The sequence below is a fragment of the Kryptolebias marmoratus genome, linkage group LG2 (genome assembly GCF_001649575.2).
Source record: "Kryptolebias marmoratus isolate JLee-2015 linkage group LG2, ASM164957v2, whole genome shotgun sequence".
Taxonomy (NCBI): domain Eukaryota; kingdom Metazoa; phylum Chordata; class Actinopteri; order Cyprinodontiformes; family Rivulidae; genus Kryptolebias; species Kryptolebias marmoratus.
Window position 1 is genome coordinate 36141655 of NC_051431.1, and position 10218 is coordinate 36151872.

Here is a 10218-nt window from a genome sequence, read left to right on the forward strand (position 1 = left end):
AAATGCAGACAAACACTTGTTAGGATATTTCTTGTTACTATTTTAACAAAGGTCCTATTGGAGGAATGCTATATTTTTCACCCTATTAGCTGGAGTAATTTGTGTTTGCATGTGAATCGTGAGATGGTTCGTAGTGCAGGGACTAAGACTTTAAACTCACTGCTTGGTAAACTTGTTTTTATTTTTAAAAGGTGAAAAGCAGTCAAACATTTGTTACTTTTCTTTGCATATATGTGTGCGTTCGTGCTTGGGGAGGGATTAACGGTGTGTGCGTGTGCGTCCCAGGAAAGACATTGCAACTGACAGATTTAGAACCGGAAGGTCATTAAAGGTCAAAAGGTCAGGGTAATAAAACTGTCACTTTGAGTTTGACGAGAAGTGGGGTATATTATCTCTTACACTCGGGTGAGGAGAGAGAGTCGTTGGCTATGAAAGGTTCAATGAGCTCAACAAAACTCAGAAAAGAAGCCACTAATCTCTTCAAGGTCACAGTGAGAGCTTTGAGCCATTTGGTGTGCTTCTTGGTGGGGGTCTGGAGATCCACCAGATAGAATTGTCCTCTTCTAATTTTTTTCTATACAGCCAACACGCTGTGACAAAGATCTTCTCTCCAGAGAGTTGGCAGGAGTCGTGACGTCACCGGAAGGAGGAAGTTCAAAATCAACCTCAAGCAGCGCTTGGCTATTTGCAAATCCTTCAGGGATTAATCCAGAACTCAAAGAGTTAGTCAAAAAACAGGCAATGGTTATACACAGGAAAACTGAACTGGGAATAATTATCTGAAGGGATGCCAAAACTCATTGGTCGGGGCACAGAAAAAGGTTGATGGCCAGAAATCAAATGCAAATGTACGGCAGGGTAAAGGCAAAACAGAGAAATCCAGGGCAAAGAAACATGATCGAGAGGAGAGCAATCAGGAATGGGAGAAAAATGCTGGACATCTACTTGCTATGAGTTTTCAATAATCTTGTGGAGAATGGAGAACTGAGGACAGTTTAAATACTGCAGATGACAGGTGAGCGGAATAACGTTGATTGCAGCGGAGGGGGTGGGCGTGGCATGAATGGGAGCAGACAGACACAGATAATGACAGGGGGTTGTTTTTCTTAGTCTGAAGTGAACCTGGTCTGTGGAAACATACTGTTTTGATGTATTATTCATGGAAACTTAGGGAAAACAGGAAAGAAAATGCAGGTATGGGTGAAGATTTGTGAGTGACATCTGAGGGTGATTTGTTCTTTTTCTAAAGTGAAACTGATCTGTGGAAACCAGTGGTATTGTCCTAAGAAACATAGAAACTTAGTCATCCACTTATTAATTATAGAAACTTTTATAGAGATCTGTCCATTGGACATGAGTAGTGTGGTTGAAATTTTGTGAGTGACATCTAGGGATGATCTTTTAGTTTACTGCTGTAGCTATGAAAAGTACTATCTCTGTTGAACCATGTATCCTTATAACTCTAAGCAGTGATGACTTAATGAGATTCTTTAGAAATAAAATTGTTTCAGTTAGAGAGAAAATTCACACCATCCATCCTATGATTGCCTCTGATTCCCTGTCAGATAAGCCAGCTTTAGGAATGTCACTACAGCCTGATTTATGTTTGGACTGCTTTTGTTTTTTTAGCTTTCTAAATTGTCAAAAGTTATGTAAGTAAGTAATGTCTGCTAGATCCCATCCCAACCAGACTGTTTTCCCTAATTAATATCTCCATTTTTGATCTGCTTAATTTGCCTCTAATGACTGGTTAAATATCACAGAGTTTAAGATTGCTGTAATCAGACCTTTACTTAAGAAACCTGATCTTGATTCGGAAGTTCAGGCCAGTTATATACCTATATCTAATCTCCTATTCATCTAAAAAATTCTAATATAGTTGCAAATTACTTAAGTGAACATCTGGACAGAAATAATCTGTTTGAGGAGTTTCAGTCAGGGTTTATAGCTCATCATAGCACAGAAACAGTACTTGTGAAAGTTACTAATAATATTTTCATGGCCTCAGACAGTGGACTTGTGTCCATACTTGTCCTGTTAGATCTCAGTGCTGCATTTGATACAGTTGGTAACAATATTCTATTACAGAGGCTTGAACATGATATTGGAATTACAGGAACAGCTCTAAATTGGTTTAAATCATATTTATTTGATAGATTCCAGTTTGTTAATGTTAATAATGAATCTTCTTCATACACCAAAGTTTGTCATGGAGTTCCTTAGGGTTCAGTGCGTGGACCAATGCTCTTTACTTTATAGATGCTTCATTAGGTAAAGTTGTTAGACAGCATAGGATACATTTTAAAGACAACATTATTAGACAGCATAGAGCAAATATATATTGTTATGCTGATCATATTCAGATATATTTATCCATAAAACCTGATATATCCAATCAATTACTTAGATTGCAAACGTGTCTTAAAGACATAAAAACCTGGATGACTCTTAATTTTCTGCTTTTAAAACTCAGACAAGACAAATGTAGTGGTTTCTGGACCTGAGCATCTTAGGAAGAAACTTTGCAGCCTTTCACTCACTCTGGATGGCATTAATTTGGTCTCCAATTCGAATGTAAAGAAACTTGCTGTTTTTAAAAAAAAATCAGGATATGTCATTTAACCCTCTTATTAAAATTGTTGCTAGGACTGCTTTTCTCCACATACATAATATTACTAAAATTAGAAACATCTTGTCTCAAAGTGATGCAGAAAACTCATCCATCCATTTAACACATTTAGGCTGGCTGTCCAAAAAAACTTTTCAGTTGAAAAAAAAAGTGGTCAGTTGATCTAAAATACCCAAATGGAAGTACAAAAACATGCAAAAACTGAATTTTGCATAATACATCCCCTATAAGGGGAAAATACACAAACAGAGTAAGATGCACCTCAAAAATAACATCTGATTTGTTTTCACTTATAATCTCAATACCAGCAGAGGCTGACTGTCAACCCACTCTCCATGCTGTGGCATCCAGCAATATTTCTTGATTTGGTGTGTCCTACTGTATATGTTGTAGTTGTGTTCCTTTGATGCACTGCGTCAGGCTGTTCTTGATGTGTTTTTGGCTTTAACAATATGCAAAAGATAGAGCAAAGACAAGATGTTGCACATTTTTAGTGAACCGTGGCTTGATTTTGTTATGCCTTGCATAGAGCTGATGTTTAGACAGCCTGTATCCTTTATCCACCGAACTTTTAACATTTCATTTATCAAACATTGCAAAGGATGGGGGTCAAGTCAAAAGGGTTTAAGTTTTGAACCCAAGACTTTCTTACACTTAGGGAATAGTACTTATCTCTGTACTTCTACTTGTAACCTTTCCACACTAGGCACCGGGCTGTAAACTTGTTCCTGCAAGGCTATGAGAAGTCCTGGATTGAGGCGGAAGAGCACTATTTTGAAGACAAACTCATAGAAGACCTTGCTGTAAGATTATTTACACTCATTAAGATTAAATAAATGCAAATAATTGGTCTCCACTGCAGAAGATATTCTTTAAAGTTAATAAATAAATTTAAATATTAATTGTTTTATTTGTTTATTTATATCCTGTGTGCTTGGTAATGTACTTTTTTCAGAAACCAGGTAAACGGCTGCTATCTGAGGAAGAGGAGGGAGTGAAACACATTGATCCACTACACCAGCTTATTCAGCTATTTAGCAGAACAGCCCTCACTGAGAAATGGTGGGTTTTTGTGATCAAATCAAAGTTACCTACTCATTTGCAAACAGTATAACTTTAGTTAATGTTGCAATATTTTTTAAATGCTTCTAAAATATGAAGAACTAGTCGGTCAACTATATGTCAGTGGCATTATGTTGTATGTGGATGTATTTTATTCCTGTTGCAGTAAACTGGATGAAGATAACCTCTACATGGCCTATGCTGACATCATGGCTAAGGTACCATAATTAGAAATGTTTTAGCTGGACATCAGCTAATTTATCCCATTTATAACTCGTCTTATTTTTGTGTATTTGCCTTGCATGTCAAAAAATTCTATAGCATGAATGTAAGGACTTTGAAACATTCTGTGAACGTCACATATACACCTTTAATAATGAAAGTTAAGCAGCTGTTATTTCTTATATTGATTATTAAACAAGGACTAAAACTGACCCAAGATTTTTATTGCAATTCTGAACATTTAAAAGCAGCTTCAAAACAAGTTTGAACAGTCTTCCCTGCAACAATTGGGGTAAAGACACTGATATAAATATACTTTCTTTCCTTGTCTTTCTATTTTTCTCAATTTTGGCTAAATTGATATGACTGCACAGACTAAATCTTTATATGTTGGTTCCATTTTTTTGTCACAGTGACACTTAAACTTTTAGACTACCTTTGAAAATCTGGTTTCAAAACAGACCAATTCTTTGGGCTTGCTTTTGGTAACAACACCTCATTTTTAAATTTTATTTTATCTTATTTTATTTATTTAAAAAAAAAATTAAAAACCCACCTTTTTATGGGGGAAGAATGTCAGTTATCATCCTGATAATATTCTGGTTTTGCATGCAGTTATTTCTACTTCAACACAGTGGTCCATAGTTAGCTAGATTCTATCTATCTATCTATCTATCTATCTATCTATCTATCTATCTATCTATCTATCTATCTATCTATCTATCTATCTATCTATCTATCTATCTATCTATCTGTCTGTCTGTCTGTCTGTCTGTCTGTCTGTCTGTCTGTCTGTCTGTCTGTCTGTCAGCTCTGCCCCACCCACTCACACTTCCTATTAGTCTAAGCTGCAATAGATAGATAGATAGATAGATAGATAGATAGGCCTTATTACCCTAATGGACTTTTGAATGCATCATGAATGTTACATATAGAACATATGTCACATAACTTAACATTTTACAAAATATGGTTTGTTCCTTCACATTAGGCTAACATCAATAGCAAAATACAAAACAGTGTGACAGTAGCATCATTATGAGAATTGTTCATTCTGCACTACATAATTAATCTGTTCTCTGTATTTTTTATCACTCTCCTTCCTTCAGAGTTGTCATGTTGAGGAGGATGAAGAAGGAGAAGTGAAAAGTTTTGAAGTAGGTGATCAGTCATCATTTATATCTTTCAGTTTATTTGGTTAATTTTGTGCAAGTTCAAGAAAATAACAAATTTTAGGTTATACAGTCTAATAAATTTAGCAGCACATTGGGTTTTTAGCATTTATCAATTCTGTGTCCTGTTTAATAAAATAGGAAAAGGAGATGGAAAAGCAAAAGCTGTTGTATCAGCAGGCTCGACTGCATGACCGTGGAGCTGCTGAAATGGTGCTTCAAACAATCAGTGCAAGTAAGGGTAAGTCTCCACCCTCATCCTTGTACAGTAAGTGTTGAACAGTTCAGATGGTTGTACAGTTTGGTTTGTATCACTGTTTCAGGGTCGCACCTTTGGGTTCAGTTTACCTTTATTTTTTTTTTTATTTTGTAGCCATTTCATAAATATTCATCCATCCATCCATATTCTTCCACTTATCCGGGGTCAGGTCGCAGGGGCAGCAGCCTAAGCAGGGAAACCCAGACTTCCCTCTCCCCAGCCACTTGGGTCAGCTCCTCTGGGGGAATCCCAAGGCGTTCCCAGGCCAACCGAGAAACATAGTCCCCCCATCGTGTCCTGGGTCTTCCCTTGGGCCTCCTCCCGATGGGACATGCCCAGAACACCTCACCAGGGAGGCGTCCAGGGGGCATCCTAATCAGATGCCCAAGCCACCTCAACTGGCTCGTCTCGATGTGGAGAAGCAGTGGCTCTACTCTCCTCTTCATAACCCCTGAATAGACCTTACCAGGGAGGCTTAGGAGTGTGATCCCTCTGTAGCTGGAACACACTCTGCGGTATCCCTTTTTGAATAGGGGGACCACCACCCTGATCTGCCAATCCAGGGGGACTGCCCCAAATTGTCATGTTTTGAGGCGAAGGCAAAGGAGACGAACCCAGTCCAATGTCCCTAGGTCCTGCTTCCTCACTGCAAGACATGCTGGTTGAATTGAGGAGGTCTTCAAAGTATTCTGCCCACCGACCCACGATGTCCCGAGTTGAGGTCAACAGCACACCATCCCCAACATAAACAGTGTTGATGGTGCACCACCCCCCTCCCCCACCCCCCGAGATGCCGAATGGTTGACCAGAATTGCCTCAAAGCCGTGCTGAAATCATTCTCCATGGCCTCTACGAACTCCTCCCATGCTCGAGTTCTTGCCTCAGCGACCATCCGAGCTGCATTCTGCTTGGACTGTTGGTACCCATCAGCTGCTTCCGGAGTCCCACAGGCCAAAAAGACCCGATAGGACTCCTTCTTCAGCCTGACAGCATCCCTCACCCCCCGTGTCCACCAGTGGGTTCGAGGGTTGCTACCGCAACAGGCACCGACAACCTTGCGACCACATCTCTGGTCAGCCACCTTGACAATAGAGGCATAGAACATGGCCCACTCAGACTCAATGTCCCCCGCCTCCCCCGGGACGTGTTCAAAGTTCTGCCAGAGGTGGGAGTTGAAGTTCTGTCTCACACGCGACTCCGCCTGACGTTCCCAACAGACCCTCATGATATTTTTTGACCAGCATTCTACCCCGACATCGGAGCCAAATCACCACTTGGTAGTGGTCAGTTGACAGCTCCGCCCCTCTCTTCACCTGAGTGTCCAAGACATGCGGCCGCAGATCAGATGAAACAACAACAAAGTCAATCATCAAACTGTGGCCTAAGGTGTCCTGGTGCCAAGAGCACATATGAACACCCTTATGCCTGAACATGGTGTTCATTATGGATAACCCATGACAAGCACAGAAGTCCAATAAAAAAACACCACCCTGGTGCACCACCATTTGTGGTTTTTAGAATATTAGTTATTCTCAACCACATGCTAAGTTGTCGCTTAAAAACTGGGAAAAAAAAGATAGTTTGACCTCTTTCCTAGGGATTGTGCCCTCTAGGTTCTATTCTGTCACTGTAAATCCAAAAATAGGTTAAAAACCACAAACAACTGGACTTCTGTTCTGTAACTGAAGACATTTTGCTTCTCACCCGAGGAGTCATTGGATGAAAAGCAAATTTATTTAAATAGCACTTTTCAACAACAAGGCGGTTCAAAGTGCTTTACAGCATGAAAACACAAAAATACAGAGCAAATACAGAGCAGAAATAACATGAAAACACACACAATGATATAAAAAGCTAAACTAAACATATCTGAAACATGAGCTAAGATAATTTAAATGAAATGAATGATTAAAAGTAACAAACAGATGAAAAACTAAGCTAGGAAACTAGGATGTAAAAAGCTAAACTAAACTTATCTAAAACAAGTCATACTAATTCATACTAAAGAAAAACTGAGGAAGCTTGAATTGAATTGAATTGAATTGAATTGAATGGAATGGAATGGAATGGAATGGAATGTGGTTTGGGTTAGGCAACCCAGAGAAGGAAGTAGAATTTCCTGGACATAAAATAATGCCTTGGGATTCCCTAGAAGGAGCTTGAGACAGAAAAGAAATATTTAGGATTTCCTTCTTGACCTGTTGCTTCTGCAATCAAACCCAAGTAGACAAAAAATGGATGGATGGATGGATAAATGGCTAAATAAGTAGATGGATGGATGGATTACAAATTTCAGTTTGATTAATAAATTCAAAAGAATGTGGCTTAGCAGTCATTGTGGGGTGTCTTCCTAAATAATCAGGATGGAGTTTGTTCCAAAGAGATTTTCAGATGGAGTCTTGATACACTTCTTTCTCCTACCACCAACACCTTTCCATCCTTTATGAAGCAACTCAGTCACATCAATGTCAAAAGTTAAGATAGCCATATTTAGTGATAAACATTGCACAGCCTATATTTATTAATGTGGCACAAAACTCAGTTGTTGTAGACATATACATGTGCTGATGCACACATCTGGACCCATTTTCAGTGATGTTCCTGGAATCACTGGGTGTTTTTGGTCTTTCAACACCATATACCCTCCTCTAGGTTATCCTGCCAGGGTTAATTAGGCCCCAACTTGTATCCAGATGACATCCTACACTTACTTCATGGGTCTCCTCTTTTTGAGTCATAGCTATCTTGAGGGGCTTTCTGGCACTTCAGAGGTATTATGGATGGCTCTCCTTTTCTCTCCATCAATACCTATGTTACAAAAGTCTTATGGTTTATTCAGATGCAATTTTTCAAACCTTAGTCATGCTGCCATATTCTTTTTAGAGAGAAGAGGTTTTCTCACTACAACCGCATCCATACAAGCAAGTCTTTTTTTATGTGCACTGTCAAAAACCTTAGTAGTTATTCTGCTAACTGAGATCTTAGGAGTCTGATACATAGCTTTTTTTTAAGTATCGGTGAGTGTCTTTCTGCCTTAATGTATTAACCCCTTTCTGTGTGCTCCAACCAGCAAACTGACAAAACCCCTGCTTTTATAGAAATGGTCATACCCCTACTTTTTTTAATACAGTGTTTACAGATTAAACCTTTTTAAATAAATCTTCTATTGCTTGGATCATCAAATGTATCTTCATACAAACAAAAGACATCTCAAGACACTGCAAAAAATGCAAATAGGTCCGTTGCTAATAGTGGTGAAATAATGACAAAACTGACTTTGTGACAGATACAAAAATTTTGTCTTTTATTTCGATAATTGAATTGGATCCATTTTTGTAAGAGAACTGTTGAGGTAAACTAACAGATATTGTCTGTGTGGGTTTTCTGTCCTAGGTGAAATGGGTCCTATGGTTGCATCCACTCTGAAGCTGGGTATTGCCATTCTCAATGGAGGAAACTCAACTGTACAGCAGGTATTGTTCAACATCTACTGTTTCTGTTTTATGCAGATCTCCTCTTTGTTCCATGTTTATGTTTTAGAGGGTACTTTATTACACTAGTCAACCCCAACATTAAAACTGCTATAAAAGGAAATTATTATTTTAATATACCGTCAATGATAAGATTACATGTTGGACAGGCTCTGTTCTATATTAATAAAAGAATATGGCTATGGCTTTTATAGTAGTTCAAATCACTGTGGCTAATCTATGTAAAAAGTTTTATCTAGAAGATTTTATAAGTTATATCAAAGCTTTCCCATTGTACTATGTGGTCTTTTCTCTGCAATTTTTACAGAAAATGTTGGATTATCTGAAAGACAAGAAAGATGTGGGCTTTTTTCAAAGTCTGGCTGGTCTAATGCAGTCATGCAGGTAACTCTACAAGTTGGTTTATAAACTATTTATGGCAAAGCTGCTTTATTTAATGGGTTTGTATGTTTTGAAAGTGTTTACATTCATGAATGCACACCAGAGAGGAGCTGCCATGTCTTTTTGCTTATTTTAATGTGCTAACTTTGACGTAGTACTATATATTAGTATATTTTTGTATTGCACCATCAATAATTTATTAACAATATTTATTAAAACTGTCAGAATTTGGGTTTTCTTCAAGTTTCTTTTTGTATTTTGGGGTTATTGTTTTTTCCTGTTTCTGGTTATCCTGTGCTCAGTTTGGGTTTATTGTTTCTTTTATTTTGTTATTTGGTTGTCTTTGTGTTTAGTGTAGTCTTAGTTCAGTTTTTGCTCCTTGTGTCTTTTGTGTTCTTGTCATCATTCACTTGTCCTTAGCTTATCACTTGTTTGCTTGCCACGCCCATCTTTACCTGTCCCAAGTTTGTAATCACTCACATGTGCCCACTTCTCCTAATTACCTCCTGTCTTTACAACCCGGTCATCTCCTCCACTTACTCACTGGTTTATTGTTGCTTTCATGTGCTGTCTAGTTTCCCTCATGTCTTGCCTAGTGTTTGCTATGTTTTGGAATTTTGTAAATGGTTTGTATTTAGTTTTGTTTTGCTGCCACATCAGGCTTTGTTTTTGTTTATCTTTATTTTTGTGTAATTAAATTAGTTTTTCCTGGAACTTCATCAGGAGTCTGCACATTGGGTTCGCCTCACTCTCCACCACATCCGACAAAAACTCCAAATTGTTCAGGTCTTGTAGGACTTTGTGAAATCTGTAGGCAGCAACAGAAAATATTGTAGTACTTCTATGTATCTGCTTATGCTTTATCATTTCCCATACTGGCTAGGCCGATCTGAGTTTAAGTGTGTTACTGTGCTTTTACCTTGTTAACGGAACTCTGCATGCTGTAGTTGTTGTTCCGGGGGAATGTTTCGTGTTAACTCCGTGATGCTCGCTGACTCTGGT

The 10218-nt window shown here is 38.4% G+C and overlaps 1 protein-coding gene across 1 annotated transcript in view; it reads left to right on the top strand.

The window, feature by feature from the left end:
* ryr2a (ryanodine receptor 2a (cardiac)) overlaps positions 1-10218 on the top strand; it is a 509073-nt gene that overhangs the window by 403338 nt on the left and 95517 nt on the right. The window contains exons 80-86 of the mRNA XM_037973568.1: positions 3336-3432; positions 3585-3691; positions 3858-3909; positions 5023-5070; positions 5227-5326; positions 8738-8817; positions 9143-9219. Coding sequence (XP_037829496.1) covers positions 3336-3432; positions 3585-3691; positions 3858-3909; positions 5023-5070; positions 5227-5326; positions 8738-8817; positions 9143-9219 — 561 coding nt within the window. The remainder of the gene's footprint in view (positions 1-3335; positions 3433-3584; positions 3692-3857; positions 3910-5022; positions 5071-5226; positions 5327-8737; positions 8818-9142; positions 9220-10218) is intronic.